General features: G+C 38.7%; 1 protein-coding gene across 2 annotated transcripts in view; it reads left to right on the forward strand.

Moving 5' to 3' along the window:
- Positions 1-15,648, forward strand: part of man1a2 (mannosidase, alpha, class 1A, member 2) — a 76,916-nt gene extending 61,268 nt beyond the window's left edge. For both annotated transcript variants that reach the window (XM_056754521.1, XM_056754520.1), the window contains exons 7-14: positions 624-718; positions 1,407-1,530; positions 1,779-1,872; positions 8,929-9,044; positions 9,131-9,350; positions 9,629-9,801; positions 12,798-12,913; positions 13,427-15,648. In XM_056754521.1, the coding sequence (XP_056610499.1) occupies positions 624-718; positions 1,407-1,530; positions 1,779-1,872; positions 8,929-9,044; positions 9,131-9,350; positions 9,629-9,801; positions 12,798-12,913; positions 13,427-13,559 (1,071 nt within the window). In that variant the 3' untranslated portion in view covers positions 13,560-15,648. The remainder of the gene's footprint in view (positions 1-623; positions 719-1,406; positions 1,531-1,778; positions 1,873-8,928; positions 9,045-9,130; positions 9,351-9,628; positions 9,802-12,797; positions 12,914-13,426) is intronic.
- The last annotated feature ends 1,838 nt before the right edge of the window (positions 15,649-17,486 follow it).

A 17,486-nucleotide genomic window follows, 5' to 3' on the forward strand; every position in this document is an offset into this window, starting at 1 on the left:
CTCTGTCCCCCAAAAAGATGTTCTCCTATTTTTTTGTAAAGGCTGCAGCTGTCCGCAAAAGTCAAAAGAGCACAAATCTCACTGCAGCTTCTTGTATTTTCTGCAACAGTTGGATTATAAACATATGCAGGTGTGTTAGTTGTTTATTCTTTGTCTCATTTGTGCTTTTCCTCGCTCTCACTATTTGAGGGCATTCTGACTCAATATGCCAGCAGCACAGGTCTCATTTGTGTACAGGCTTCATCTAAATCATACGTCATGTGATTAGCTGCTGCTCCATAAGTGTCATGTGGTGCACTTGAAAAAGACTGAAGAAATACAAGCAAATTGTGGCTGGTTTATTAATAGTAAAAAAGATGGTGTTCCAGAATGCATAATTTACATGTTAAAATTAAGAATTCTTATGGGGAGGATGCCCGCATACCCATAGCACCGCACCCAACACAAATACCCCCTCTGACTGGTCAAGTGGCTGTCACCTCTTCTGACTTTGCAGGTTTGATAATGCAAGAAGAATATAAAGTTTAGTTGGCAGTTTTGCCAGCTTGATTCATTCTGTTGTTATGTTTGTCTTGCTTTGTACTGTACGTGTTCCATTATTTATTTCTCTTTGTCTCTGGCAGGTTTTTAAGGTGAAGGCTGTCCAGCTGGCAGAAAAGCTGCTTCCTGCCTTCAACACCCCAACAGGCATCCCCTGGGCCATGGTCAACCTGAAGACGTATGTTAGATCTCTACATCCCTACACACCTACCTTTTCATTCCCACATCTTTGTCTTTTTTGTTTCTTTCATTTCTCTCTCTCTCTTAGATACATTTTCCCACTGAAATTTCAACAGAATTATGGTTCATTTTGGACCTTATGTGTCAGTGTAAACCCCAGTGGCTTTCTTCTTATTTAACTCCGCATAATTTTATTAGAATAAACTGAAAATTGCCAAATTAATCTGCGCATTGTGAACATGCATCAATGTTTTTGTTACGGAAGGGAGGGGGGTCAAATCGAGCCCGACATGGCTTTTGTGAATTAATTGGGTGTTTAGAAGAAATTGCTCATGAATAGACCAGACCACCGTGTTTTCAGGGTGTCTGTAATCCTGAGGGAAGGAAAGAAACTGTGCTTTATTAATCCTCATTCATGTAGAGCAGGCTTTCAGAGTCAACACGCACACAGATGCTCTAAACAGGACCAAGTAAATGCTTTGGATACGGTGGGAATGGAAATAAGTCAGGAGGGGAGCAGAGGATATTATGCTTGATAAAAAAGCAGAAGTGAATTTAGTTAAGGGAAGGGAACACGTCACGGTGATTCTTCATTGTCTACACATGGTTCATGTATATACCCTGATGTTTGCTGCAGGCTGGTTTGGAACATCGTGTACACACAAATAATATCATGTTTGTTTCAGTGGTGTGGGCCGGAACTGGGGCTGGGCGTCAGCTGGAAGCAGCATTCTGGCTGAGTTTGGGACTCTGCACATGGAGTTTGTGCACCTGACATATCTGACAGGAAACCCTGCCTACTACCAGAAGGTATGCCTGTGTGTGATGTTTGTGATATTTTGTGATATTTGTGATGTTACATATACACATGTGACTGTTCTATATACAGTATAATATGGATGTCAACTGCACACAGAGTGCACGTATGATAACTGTCACAGATAAAGGGTTTATTCAGATCATTTGTAATAAATACATTTGTGTATGTTTAATCACTTTATTGAAGAATTTTTCTGTGGATTACATTTGTTTTCTGTATCCATTTATTTATCCATTAGGTAATGCACATACGCAAGCTGCTGGCTAAGATGGACAGACCCAATGGGCTGTACCCCAATTATTTGAACCCTCGTACGGGACGCTGGGGCCAACGTGAGTATTAAATTATTTACATTTGTAATTTTTCACTGTATGCAAAACCTGTAGCTCAGTGGTATGAGCATTGCGTTAACAACGCAAGGTTGTGGGTTCGATCCCAGGGGATTGCAATGCCTAAGTATAAATGTATAGGATAATGCAATGTAAGTCGCCTGGGGAAAAAGGGTTTGCCAAATGCATAAATGTAAATGTTGAACACTATGATTTAGTCCTATCGGAAAATAAGAATGCATTTGCTTGTTTTTTTTGTGTATAAGAGGAACATCATTTTCGCCAAATAAAAGTTTAAAGTGAGTAGGGCCAGCCGACACTTTCTATGCGTGATTAACAAAGCGTCCTGTCATTTCTTTGCTAGCTGGGTCACAACTCCTTGGTACAGGACCTCAGATTAGACAAGACAGTTTTGCAACGCTCAATAAGAAATTCAGTCCACAATCTGGAAGAGGTGTTTTTTTTTTATAGAAATGTAAGACAGTTTTATGGGACAGTCAATGCTATGTTCAAGTGTTAGTCAGGAATGTGTTGCTTTATTGAGACCTTTCAAGCAATTTAAGAGATAACTGTCTTTCCCCATTTATATGGACTGAACATTTCTGCATGACTGAAATACGCTTGTTGTGACATAAGGAATACAGGGATCCAAGCCTCCACTCATTTCACTGTTTAAACAGCTGTTTATAAGCAGTGAAAAAGTGCTCAAAGGATTACATACCCCTTGCAGAATCTGGAAAAAGCTGAAACATTTGGAAAAATAAGAGAGTTTTCGAAAATGAGGTTTATTTTTAATTTAGTCATGCCCTGAGCAAGTTATTTCACTAAAGAAATGTTCACAATAAAAGATATAAAAAATAAAAACAGAATTTCTCAAAATATCCCAGGTCAAAAGTTTACATACCCCTGTTTCTTAATACTGTATAAACAATCAATGACATTTTTTATGTTTAGTCATAGTTGTTTAAGGGTTTCTTGTTTGTCATGAGTCATTAGACTGTCACATGATCTTCAAAACAATCACCCAGGTCCTCCACAATCTTTGCTTTTAAGCATTTCTGGTTATTTGACTCATGTCCAGCAGTAACTGTATGATGTTAAGATTCCTCTTTTTACATTAAGGACAATCAAGAGACTCATACACAACTATTACAATAGATAGAAACATTCAGTGCTGCCCACAAAATCAACACCATTCATTTAAAGTCAGGTGGGTGTAAAACCTCTGAAAATGATGTTGTTTCGTTTATACATATTATTTTTTCATTCAATAGTGTTCTTCAGAAGATTAAAAATTATATAAATGTTTTTCAGGAAATTATATATGTATATTTTTTACACCAAAACCATTTTCAGGGGTTTTACACCCACCTGACTTTAAATGAATGGTGTTGATTTTGTGGGCAGCACTGAATGTTTCTATCTATTGTAATAGTTGTGTATGAGTCTCTTGATTGTCCTTAATGTAAAAAGAGGAATCTCAACATCATACAGTTACTGCTGGACACGAGTCAAATATCCCAAAATGCTGAAAAGCAAAGATTGTGGAGGACCTGGGTGATTGTTTTGAAGATTATGTGACAGTCTAATGACTCATGACAAACAAGAAACCCTTAAACAACTATAACTAGAAATAAAAACGGTCATTGATTGTTTATGTGACATCATACAGTATTAAGAACCTGGGATATGTAAACTTTTGCCCTGGGATATTTTGAGAAATTCTTTAGTGTGAACTTTATATTAACATTTCTTTAGTGAAATCACATGCTCAGGGCAGGACTAAATAAAAAATAAACCTTCATTTTCAAAAATCCTCTTATTCTACCAAATTCTACATTCTGTGCTGCCTGCTGTATCAATTTTGTTTGCGCACACAAATGATTTTCATAATCCCTTCGCCAGGGTTTAGTATTCTATAAATGTGAACGACGACAGAATGGCAGATTATCTTCATCTCCTTACCGATCAGTGAGATTTAATAATGATGCCATGCGAGGAAGGTTCTTTCTTTTTATGTAATTAGTAATTAGGTGAAGTAAAAACACTCCACTGTGTGTTTTAACCAAGTCTTAATTACAGAGAGAGATGAGGGTTTAATTACTGCTCTGCTTCCAAAGGCTAATCCTGGTCGACCCACTGTGAACAAACACACACGCTAAATTTTACCGTTCCATATGAGGGTATGCGTGTCCAAAATATAATTAAGTTGCATTAGAGATCTGTTTTCGGAATTATGAATGATAGGCCGTCTCCTCCCCCACCCACCCAACATCATCTCCAGGGGCCTCCAGATCTTCGACTCAACCTGTCATTCTCTTTGAAGTGTACACTTTCTAATGTTAAAACATCTCAACAGCTTTCTTGCCTGGATCTCTGATTGTATTCACCTTGTTTTTTATTCAAAAGCCTTAAATGCATTTCGTCTTAAACAGCAGAGCGCTGGAGAATTGTGTCTGGTTGGCAGAAGTGAAATCCAGCCATCTGATGACTGGCAGTGGTGCCAGGCGAGGCTGTAAAATGAGGGCCCATGTGGTTAATGGAAGTCCTTCTTTCTAATTCCTTAACTTTATCTCACGCTTCATTGCGCAACAGCATGTGCTGTTTATTCATCATCTTAATCACAGATTTTCTTCTTATTATGAATTCTACCGCTGTCTTTTCTGTTCTGCTCATGCCCACGCTCACCTCGTGTATCTCTCTTTGTCTTCCCTGTTCTTTTGCTCCTCCTCTGGTATTTATTTTCTTCTTGAGCTGTTGTTGTAACCTTGTCAAACATGCTGTCAGCATCCACACCTGATGTCTGATCCTTTTGCAAGTCTTGAAGTCCATCCTAAAATCAGCTGTAAATAGGAACCATAGGGATTTATGGATGGACTCTTTTGGTTAAGGTTAGTAAGCACACACCTAAAACAACCCAGCAACAACCTGCAGACCGCATAGCAACACTGTGAAAATCACTTCTCAGTTTTCTTTCCACGTTTCTTTCTCTCCTTGTGAATAATTTATAATAGCTTCTCCGTTTTGCCACCATCAGGCCGGTACCTCACACCCATTAGCATAAAATGCATCTTTAAAGAGATACTGAGATAAATTTAAAGGAGCTTTCGTAACGTGACTCAGCCTTTCGCCTAGCTGCAGCATCTATTTTTTAACTCTTGCCCTGTGTATGAACCAGCCATTTCAAGCATGCGGTTTTTAGCCTGTCACTTGCGTGTTCACACCTCTCATGTGTAAAACCATCACCTCTGCATCTGTCTTCCACCTCCGGTATCCTCTGAAGAAGTCTGTAATGGCTTTTGGCAGCTCATCTCCTGCGTCGTGCTAGCTCTTTCCCAGCGGGTTGAACATGCAAAATCTCGCTAGCCTCGACAGATATGAACTGTGACAGTGCTAATGGGATCCTGCCTTGCCCCTCTATGATACTTTATACAGTATAGACTGATCTGCACACATCGCGCTTTCTGTTATCCTGCCAAAATTTCACAGTTTGTAAGCTGTTTCTCAGATGGATTAAACAAACTTTCATGTTGATGTGACTCAAAAATGTATGTTTTGAAGGTCAAAGCAGATTGAGATTGCTCTGAAAAACACCTTATTCCTTAGATGCTTTAAAGGTCCAAAATGTGTAATTTTTTGATGGATCTATTGACAGAAATCCAATAATATAATATACAGTTGTGTTCAAAATTATTCAACCCCCAATGCTGTAAATGGTTTTAGGGAATTTAGTGTACATTTGTAATTGTATTCAGAATGAAATCCTACAAGGACTTCTTAAAGAACCATATGCAACTAAAATGACATCAATTAGTTTTGTAATACAGTAGTAAATGTTTCTTTTGTGAATTCTTCATTGACATAATTATTCAACCCCTTAAAGACTACCACTCTGAAGAACAGAGGTTCAATGAAGTGTTTTCAATCAGGTATTGAAAACACCTGTGGATATCAGGGAGCAGCAATAAAGCCTAATAAGCACCAATTAGGCAGCTTTAAAATGACTGTGATACTCAGCTCCTTCTAGACATTTACTGGTGTGGTTACAAACATGGTGAGGTCAAGAGAATGGTCCAGGAAGACAAGAGAACAGGTGATTACTCTTCACAGGAAGGGCAATGGCTATAAGAAGATTGCAAAGATGTTAAACATACCAAGAGACACCATAGGAAGCATCATTCGCAAATTTAAGGCAAAGGGCACTGTTGAAACGCTACCTGGTCGTGGCAGAAAGAAGATGCTGACTTCGACTGCTGTGCGCTACCTGAAGCGTAGAGAAAAGTCCCCGTGTGACTGCTGAGGAACTGAGAAAAGATTTGTCAGATGTGGGTACTGAAGTTTCTGCTCAGACAATACGGCGCACCCTGCGTAATGAAGGCCTCCATGCCAGAACTCCCAGGCGCACCCCCTTGCTGTCCCCAAAGAATAAGAAGAGTTGACTGCAGTATGCCAAAAGTCATGTGGACAAACCACAGAAGTTTTGGGATAGTGTTCTGTGGACTGATGAAACAAAATTAGAACTGTTTGGGCCCATGGATCAACGCTATGTTTGGAGGAGGAAGAACAAGGCCTATGAAGAAAAGAACACCTTGCCTACTGTGAAGCATGGCAGGGGGTCAATCATGCTTTGGGGCTGTTTTGCTTCTGCAGGTACTGGGAAGCTTCAGCGTGTGCAAGGTACCACGAATTCTCTTCAGTACCAGGAGATATTGGATGACAATGTGATGCAGTCCGTCACAAACCTGAGGCTTGGAAGACGTTGGACCTTTCAAAAGGACAATGATCTCAAGCATACCTCCAAGTCCACTAGAGCATGGTTGCAGATTAAAGGCTGGAACATTTTGAAGTGGCCATCGCAGTCACCAGACTTAAATCCGATTGAGAACCTCTGGTGGGACTTAAAGAAAGCAGTTGCCTAAGAATGTGACTGAACTGGAGGCTTTTGCCCATGATGAATGGGCGAAGATACCCGTAGATCGCTGAAAGACACATGTGTCAAGCTATGCTTCACGTTTAAAAGCTGTTATAACTGTAAAAGGATGTTGTACTAAGTACTAAGATTGAATGTCACTTGGGGGTTGAATAAAACTTATAATGATGTGAGCTCAGAAATGACATTTGTGGTTATATCATTATAAATGTTATGTTATATTTGTCTGACCTACAAGTGCCTCTTTGATTTAATTGTAAGCAGGATGACTGAATGATCATAATCAATGTCAAACCGACCAAAACAATCAATTTCAGTGGGGGTTGAATAATTTTGAACACAACTGTACATAACTATGTCGTCAGAGGTGTATAAAGATCTTATGAACCGTTATGTTTTTATTACCTTAGAATGAGCTATATCTATCTGCGGGTTCCCTTGCAAGGAATTCGCCATGTTGTTTCTACAGTAGCCCTAAACACAAACTGCTCCACATAGCGTGTTTCGTAAATATGATATCTCCTTTGGCAGTGAAGCAAAAATGTGACGACATCTTTGTCCTGTGTCAGCCTCTGTGCTGCTTCAAAAGGGAGGGGCAGTAGTGGAGTGAGCCGTTGGTTGCAATTCGCAACCTCACCTCTAGATGCCGCTAAATTTCATCCACTTGATCTTTAAATGTATGAAGTAATTTTTGAAGACATTTACTCACCCTCATGTAAGTCTAAATCTGTATGACTTTCTTTCTTCTGCACAACACAGAAGCAGATATTTAAAAAAATACTGCTGACCAAACAACATTGGGCCCAATTGAATTCCATTGTATGGTAAAAAACCACTGTAACATTTCTCAAAATATCGTCATTTGTGTTTTAAGGACAGGTCAATATATTATGGCAGAATTCTTATTTTTTGCTGAACTTACCCTTTTAGAGACTTTGAGAGGCTACATTGAAGATTCTAAAATGTAACTTATTTTTTGTTGTTGTTGTTGATGTTGTTGTTATATATATATATATTATAGTTACATACATAGTTTTACAGAAAAATGATCTGTAAGTTTTCATGAGTTTTCTGTTATTTAGAAATGTGGAAAACAATATGTAAGAATAATAAGATTGAAGTGACCTTACTTTTTTTTCCTTTAGTGTACGAAATTATCTTCTTTTTTTTTTTCTGTCATTTTTATTAAATTGGAGATGTTGTGAAGCGTATTTGAATTCAGATTCAAATACATACAGACATACAGTACCACCCCAGCTTGAAAATGTCTAAATGCATACACACACCACAAAGCCCCGAGCTTAGTTTCCCTCTTCACACAGTATGTCACGCTTCTGTCAATGTCTTAAACGTTTCGGTCCTAATCTCCGCATCTCCCTCTGATAACTAAACACAGATTGTTGACGTGGTTTGTAGTAGGTCCCCATTACAAGCCATTACCAGTACAAATGACTCCCGGCCTGTCAAACACACACACACAAATATTACACACGCTCCGCGGAATCATTAGCTCTGTCAGAGAGGAACACACACTCAATGGTTGTGTTTATAAATGATTAGGTGTGTGCTGGCGTGTGTCCGCACTGAATGAATGCAAGCAAAAACATGCTCACTTCAGCGCATTTTTATTGTAATGAGGGTCGGTGTCAAGGCTGAATACACTTTTATAGCGACATTAAAAGACTGAGCTTTGAACAGAGAATAAACAAAATTGAGCAGGTAAAATAACAAGCAAGAGTCACAGCTGGCTTTTAGTTGCTTCGGTTGAACTGATGCAGTATTAAGATTGTAAAAAATTGATTTTAATTAGATTAGCTGAATCATCAGGAGAGATTTATTAACCGAAAAATAATTTATGTTATTGTTAGAGATTAATATGGGTTTAATAATTAATGTATGCATTATGTTTTATTTGCCTTCCAAGTGTAACGAAGACATTTTATACAATTAGATTTACAACTAAAGAAATAAATATGACTTGAGATTGGGACTCGAGTCATATCAAAGCTCTTTGGCCCACCATTAGCAGTTTTAAAGGAACAGTTCTTTTCCTTCAGGGCAGGTTCAAATCTGTGCCACCAACATCTCTCACCTCTCGGTTTATTCTTTTTTCTTGTCTTGTTCTGCAGATCACACCTCTGTGGGTGGGCTGGGTGATAGTTTTTATGAATACCTGCTGAAAGCTTGGCTTATGTCTGACAAAACCGACACAGAGGCTCGCAAGACCTACGACGATGCCATTGAGGTGAGATCTTCTGGTTTTCATGACAACTTGCAGTGTTCCGAGTCTGCATCAGTCTTCACACCCCACTATCTCTTTTCCTCGAACAGGCTATTGAGCGTCACCTCATCCGTAAGTCAAACGGCGGTCTTACTTTCATCGGGGAGTGGAAGAACGGCCATTTGGAGCGGAAGATGGGTCACCTGACTTGCTTCGCTGGTGGCATGTTTGCCCTAGGGGCTGATGGGTCACCCGATGATAAAGCTGGACACTATCTGCAGCTCGGAGCAGAGATCGCCCACACCTGCCACGAAAGCTACGACCGCACTGGTGAGTGAAGAATGACTGATAAATTGATATCAAATATTTCACACAATTGACAGCCTATAAACAAAATCTGTTATGAGTTTCATGATAATAGAAACATCTCACAGTGTGTTGCCATGGTTACCGCTCATAGTAGTATGAGAATGAGCCGTATGTGTTTAATATAACGAGATTAATCGAAACGCTCAGCCACATCAAGCTCTCAGACTGATAGATTCACTTTTTTAGCAGTATGAGAAATCAAGGTTTTGTTAATGAAGGCCTTTTTGGCTTTGTTGCAGTGCTGAAGCTCGGACCAGAAGCCTTTAAGTTCGACAGTGGTCTGGAGGCGGTGGCCGTGAGGCAGAATGAGAAGTACTACATCCTCCGACCAGAGGTCATCGAGACGTACTGGTACATGTGGAGGTTCACACACGACCCCAAATACAGGCAGTGGGGCTGGGAGGCAGTGCAGGTCAGCATCTTTCTTCATCTCTTACTCATACAAGCCTCTGCACAACATAAACTAAAAATGGAAACTTTGTAGGCATTTTGGTTGTATGTTTACTCCACAACAGCGTTGTGACTACAGTACTGTGTTTGTGCTTCTTAACACATTTCTCCAGCGAAGTTTGGGTTTATTGCACCCCCAATAATTACACAAAGGACCCTTAAATGTCCTCATTTAAAAAAAGTCATGGCTTAATCTTATCCCACCCCTTTAATCCCAAATATATTAACTCATTTCACCGCCATTGACGAGTTATCTCGTCATTTAAAAAAAAAACGTTTCCCCGCCAAAGACGAGTTATTACGGCAATCAGTGTTAGTACTGTTTTACAGCAGGTGGCGCTATTACACACCTTTGGGGAAAGGTACAGAATCCCTACAGAAACTTAGAACATATATGTTTTAGTGGTTTTTAATGATTGTTCTGAGTGTAATCTGGGCGGAATCTTTGACAAAATGTTAATTATCTCAAAATGATGCATTTTTGAAGAAACCTACCCACATCTACGGGGTGATAAAAAACGAACAGATGAAGACTGAAGAATACGGTTTCTTTTGTTTGAAAGCTGAGACTCTGTTATTTGACATATTGTTTTTTACTGTGAGCCATTAAAGTTGGGTGAAAATGTTAAAAAACGCTGGTGTAGGCTGGCAACCTTTTTTTAAAGAGGCTGGCCGCGAATGAGTTAACTCTACAATACCTGTTAATGTTTCATCCTAACTCTAAATATGCTTGCCTACATAAACCGAAAACTCACTTCTCGCAGATCTGGTACAGTATCTCCAGCCATCAGAGTTCAGTCTCGCATCACAGACAGAATAATGGCAGGCTATGTGTGCTGGACAAGTGTTTGACAAGCGTATCTAAACTCATATCTCATCCCTGTGACATCCATCTCTAGTTCCAGTCATTCCATCTTCACCTTTTTTTTGTTACCAGTGCTGTTTCTGCATCTCTTCATCCATCTATTTTCATCTCTTCTCCTGGCATGTCATGCGTTATTCTTGGGAGACCCGTGCTATGATTTTTGAGTGCGTTCGAGTTTTAGGACAATTCCACAGTGCTCTTGAGAACGCAGCGTGGTTGTTTCTCTCTGATTGGGTTCATTGTTGTGCTCGTATGTTCCTCTGCAGTGGGCTTTGTTTGATGAGCATACGGGTGCCTGTGTCTTTATCTCATTCTCGCCCCTCATTTTCACTCTCCCAATTATGGTCAAATGTTGAAGAATGCAGATTAAAGCTCACTTGTTCTCCCATCACCCAAATCCCTGCGTCTGCTATCTGCTCTTTTATTCCAACTTTATCATTTTCTGTCCTGCCTCTTTCTTCAGCTCTGTTTGTGCTCCTCTTTCATTCCTGATTCTCAGCTTCTCCATTTTCTTTTTGTTTCTTGCTCTGTTCTTGGCTTTGATAAACAGTATTGTGTCCATCTGTTTGCTGTTAAGTCTCAGGCGTTTAGCTCAAGGATCTGTTAAGATGTTTTTTTGGCTCTCATCGGATATGTCAGTTGGAGGTTACAGTAAACAAATGTCGTTTTTGTTTTGTTTGTTAGTTTTGTTTGTTGTCTTGATGTTGGCTTGATTGGGTTGCTTAAACATCCAAAGAGTTGATTTAGGGAGGACAGGAAACTGTCTTTACACTGCATAGGCACAGATGTGAATTTGGAAATGTGAAAAATTGAAAAATTAAATGTAAATAAAAAAATGTAATTGACTTCTTGACTTTGAATACAAAATGTTCATAATAAAAGGAAATTTAAATATAACAATTCAAATAAAAAAATATAAATTGAAAAAAATAAAATAATTTGAAAAAAATAAAATAATTATATATATATATGTAAATTAAAATAAAAAGGAAACATTCAAATTTGGACACTTTGACATTGAAATGTTCGTATTAAAAATGAATTTTTCAAATTAAAATTATAATAAAATAATAATAGACGTCTTAAAATTTTAAAGGTGTAAAATGTGTTTAAAGGAAATTCATTGAAATGTAAAAAAACTAAATTTAAAATAAAAAATATATTTAGATATAACCCTGCCAGAGTTCATCCTTGAACATCCTTGAAATATAACTGTCGTGCTACAAAAGCTTTTAACCCCACGCTGAACCCAAAGGCACTGTATTATAATAATAACTATTCTTCTGATAGTAAATTGAGAGCTCTTGGGTTGAGTTAAAGGTGAATCTGTGGTGAAAAAGTGTCTATAAATCTCTGCTGAATGGGTTAATTGGAGGCAGGAGCGGCACAACTGCTGTTGTGTTATAACCATGCGAGATGGGTCGACAGCGTCACAGCTGTTTAAAGCAGATCTGCTCCAGGTAAGTGAGCACATCATGCCGTGTTTTACTGGCACAGATGGCTTGCATCACTCTCCCCTTAAATCCCGCTTGGAGAGGGTGGAGCAGCACTAATGAAACAATATTGGTTCTTGGAGAACAAAGGCAGAAAAATTGAGAAGCTTCATATAGCCATGTAGTTCTATTTCTGGAATGCTGTAACATTCTGTATAGCTGTACATTGATTTGCAGTGGTAATTAAAAAAGATTTGTTGTTGATATTGCAGATAAACAAACAATCTATCTGAGCTATAGCACGGAATAGCACATCTGTTTTGTGGATCTTTGCTAGCCTGTGTTGTTTTTGTATACAGGGGCCAAAATGAGCATTTGCCAAATGCTGGCTCAGTGAGTAAATATAAAGGAGTCTGTTTTAGAAACCACAAGATAATGTGTGGTTTAATCGAGTTGTAAAAATGACAGTCTTGCTGTTCCTGATGTAAGTGTTGCATGTGATTGAGATTAAAGACATGCGCTCTACCAAAGAAGAAAACATCTGTCGCCCCTAGTGCATCTTTAACTGTATCTCAGTGGAAAATTCTGGTATTTTTTCTAAGAACTGCATGTTTTATATTGCAGTGTGAATTTACAACCCTTTCTTCATCCTCTCCACAGGCCATTGATAAATACTGCCGGGTAAGTGGAGGATTCTCTGGCGTGAAAGATGTCTACTCGTCCAACCCCACCTACGATGACGTCCAGCAAAGCTTCTTCCTGGCTGAAACTCTCAAGTAAAGCTCTTTGCATAAACTGCATCTGCTGAAGCTATGTTGCCATAGTAACTTAAACTGTTTTTGGCCATCACACCAGTGCTTGGGTTGTAATCGTGGAATAACAATGTAATAATGGTGTGTTTGTGCTGTAAAGGTTAGATTGACTATGAAGCACATGGCGAGCATGAGAATACACTGTTGATTTATCAGCCAACAGATTTTTTGAGTAAAATTTGCCTTTCTTGTAGTTCAGTGGGAAGAGCATGGCGTTAACAACACCAAGGTCGTGGGTTCCATCCTAAGGAAATGGACATGTTTAGAAACATATGTACAGGATAATGCAATATTAGTCACTTTGGATAAAAGCGTCTGGCAAATGTTTAAATGTAAAATGGACATTAAGGTCTGTCGTATTGAACACTGCCTCCACCTGCTGGTGCAGTTGGGCAGTGCATCTTATTAGTCTTTAAGTCTGTCCATCTTGTAATTTGTAAGTGTATTTGGCTGATGTGATTTTTGCTTTATGTGTAGGTACCTGTATCTACTTTTCTCCAGCGATGAGCTGTTGCCTCTTGAGAACTGGGTCTTCAACACAGAGGCCCACCCCCTGCCCGTCCTGCACCTGGGCAACATCACCCTGCCTGGCAGCGAGACCCAGCGGTAGAGTGGACTCTCCGAGGGGGCGCCCTCCCCCTCACTCGTCCCTTTTGTGTCCACGGTGAAGGAGAGGAGAGAACTTTCCCCACGTACCACAACCTCCTTCTGGACTGCAAAGGATCTGACTGCAGTGAACGGAGGAGACCCAAACAGATTTGACTCTCTTTATCTACGTCTCTCATATATTCTCTGAAGGACACACTGCTGGTTCAGCTCACAGCTTACAGTCACATGACTGTGAGCGGAGCACTAGGGTCTTACACATCCTAACCAACGTCCCTCACAGACAAACAAACAGCATCGGTATGATCCCATGGTTAAGCCGACAAAACGGACCTTCTAGATGGATGTGTGATTCTCATTGGGAAAAGGATTTTGGCACATTTGTTCTTTTTTGTTTGTGAGTTTGGCAGCGTTTTGTGTTATCAGCTCAGTGCTAAATCACAGGAAAATGGGGGATAAATGTCTCTCAGAACAGACTGCCTTTTGGAACAACTCGCTCTCTGAGCTGGAACTACAGTGCTTTGGGCTTCTGGAAGACAGCGGATGTTGGATGTGACCTCCTGTGAAATCACTTTCCAGCTGAGGTTCAATTTGGGCCAGAAGCAGCCAGGGATGAACTTTTCCTCTTCTCTTTTACCAGGATTTCTCCCATAATAGTTGTATCTCAAACACACACTGTTTGTATGTCCATCAGGTTGTAGTGCTTTTGGTTAAAGGTTAGTGGGTAAACCAAACCCCTCTGGTTATTTGCATACAGTACATTTGCTGCTATTAAACAGTTGCTGCCTGTGAATCAGCTTCCACCTGTATCATCTGTTCATTCCAGGAATCTGCGTTTTCATTCCCAACTTTCTTTGCATCTATTCTGAATCGGCCATGTTAATAATGTCATTCATTTGGCTTTTAAAGGTGGACAGGTGCAGTGTTTGGTTTATCACAAATGACATTGAATCAGTAAAACTTGTATCAAGAGTAGTTTTATATTTGCTCTAGATGCTAATGCCGACGACTTTCATGTTAACTTTTATTTGTTGAGATTGTCACTTTTTGGAAAAAGACCAGATTCTTACAATCATCATAGCCAACAGGTGATCAAGATTTTTTTACAGGGGTTGAGAAAATATACGGTTTCTGCCATGAACCAGGAAACCCAGAAAAATATAAAATCTGTAAAATTATGTTTGCATTTAAGTTTAAAATTAAGGGATATTTCTAAAGCCCATTTGTGACTTGTCATTCCTTTTACTTGGACATGTTATCATTAAATTCAAATGCAGGAAGATGTGAATATTTTATGTAAGCTTTAATCTGACTCAGATGTTTCAGTCGTGGGATTCATCCTGGAAACACTCTTGCAGAATATTAGGATCCCAGAGTGTGTTCTTTAAAATACTTTGGCACGTTATTTTGTTTGATTCAACAAAACATGCAGCAGATTTCTTTTTTCTTATTTATTTTTGTTTAATTTACCTTGATAAAAAATATCATGGATTCTATAACTTTAACAACGTGCTCAGACTTTTTTCCTAGTTGGGAATTGCACATCTTTAAACCCTGTCTGAAAATATTTTATGTAATAGAAAAAAAAATATTTTCATTTCATTCTCTGGTCTAAGATGATGTGTATTCGGATTATGAAGGAATCTGCTTGAGAACAATTCTTTCATTCCTTTGGTTTATGCACCAATTGAATGGATATTGGGTGTCTCTGTCAATGACTCCACTGAAGGGCCTTTCTGATCGTAACCTTTTGCTTTAGTTCCTCCCTCCACTGTTGCATATTTTCAATACTTTCATCAATTTCCACGATCTTCTTACTTTTTCATTCTGTATCACTCTGGTCATGTCTAAACAATTCCTTTCCTCTAGATGGCAGCAGTGGTATATTGCTGGTTCGGTTTCATTGCTTTCCTTTCTCCCAATAACATCGCTTTGACTTATGACAAGAGAAGCCCAGGCCAACATTCTTCTCTGTTGTTGTTGGGTGGGTTTGGACAAGCTGTGTTCTGTATTTGTATTTTTACTGAACAAAAAAAGAATAATTGTAAATATGTTTAAAATGCTACACAAATTCAATAAAGATGTTTCAAAAGGTGAACAGAATTAAACAAGTCTTGTCTTTAACGCATTTAAAGACCATTTTTACTATATTTTGAGGATTCGAAATCTTAATGTCCCAAGATATAAGGAAGTAAATGTGTTTCCAAGGATAGTTCTATCTAAAGAGGGATGTCTACATACAGTATGTTTGCTTTAGGACCTGCATGCTTCTTGGCTCTTGGCAGTACACTTTGATATAGGTCGTGGTGAACTGGTCCTGGCACATTACCCCTGCTCTCAGTATACATGTCATCACAGTACCCCTTTACCCCATGATAATGTTGTTTTTCTATTCTTGGCAGAGACAACAGATTTGAATGCAGAATGTTTTTATTTGTTTGTTTTGTTGTCTTCAGCTGAAAGTTTGGTGATTTGTGACAGCAGCAGGAGGTCCGTATGGACGGGTGGCAAAAGCAGAAGGCAGGAGCTCATCAGCGGGGCCCTTGCCCTTTTTCAGCAACCCAGGTGACGTCATCTGACCCTGTCATCTCATCTGCTAAACAGATGTTCCTCCGAGCTCCATGATTACTGATTTCTTTCCACACACATATTGCTAATTGACTGACAGTGACATTTTTTAGATGTAAATTGTGACGAGACCTATATATAAAATGAATGAATATACATACAAATATTTACAAAGTAGTGCCGTATCTGTATGACGCGGTACATGGATGTTTTGAAGGGTAATAAAATGGTGCTATATAATTACCATATGCATCTGTCATTGTATTTACATGTTTCTGGAAGACCAGAACTGTTTTTAACATTTACCTTCATAACACTAGATGCAGCGGTCATATTTTATTAAAAGAAAAATGTATGTACAAAAGGCAACTGTATCATTAACAGACTGAGATTCACAATATTGAATTGAATGCAAGAAGTCATTGTGTTACTTTTTTTATAATTCTTTCAGCCGTCAAGACAATTAGATGAGACATAATTATCAGATTATTTTCTCAACATTAAACATTCACTCTTACTGATACATTATCTTACACAATATAATTAAACTTTAGTTTGATTGTTGCTCCGAAGTACCTGAAATTGTCCCTGGTCTCTACCAAATACCACAATATTATCATGAACACGGCCCAAAAACCTCAGCATTAACCTCAGTAATACCAACATTTGTGTTAGTGACCAATAATTTTCTTATTAGTAAATGCGAGGTTTAAGTAAATATGTCATTAGGATAATTCTGCATTTCTATCATCAAGTAACAGAAAATGTGTCAACAGTAAACAAATAGCAGAACCTTTGAAGACTTAAAAATATTTTACATGATCATCATTGTTCCTGTAAAACTTGGGGAATAGCTAAAGGTCATGTTAGGCCACTGTTTCAACAGCTCTGTTAGAAGGCAATGAGAGATACGCTGGAGAAACTGGCACACTGCAAGTGTGCACAGCAACACAATGTGCCAAGGTCACCGTGATCCAGGTAGGTCAATTGGCAACTTGTACCAATAATACCAAACCATTTATAGACACACAGAGAGAGAGAGAGAGAGAGAGTGAGTATTACTATCTTGCATTACTTCGAGGAGATGAACAATTGTTTTTAGATCAAATGGGACACTACGTTTTTTAAATTGTACTTGAATATGTAGTTCTGCTCATAAATCTCTGGCTTATCATAAGGCATATTTGTGTCCCGTATTTCGAACTATGATCTTTATTATGATTTATACAACTTGATCAATTTACTGGTTTTTGTGAGACGCATTTTTTATATTTACAAAAAAAATGCAACATTCAAGATAAACATGGTTTTTCACCGTATTTTTACAGTCATTGTTGTTTTGGGTCAATTACACATTTTCAGA

Source organism: Triplophysa dalaica, chromosome 8, assembly GCF_015846415.1.
Source record: "Triplophysa dalaica isolate WHDGS20190420 chromosome 8, ASM1584641v1, whole genome shotgun sequence".
NCBI classification, from domain to species: Eukaryota; Metazoa; Chordata; class Actinopteri; order Cypriniformes; family Nemacheilidae; genus Triplophysa; species Triplophysa dalaica.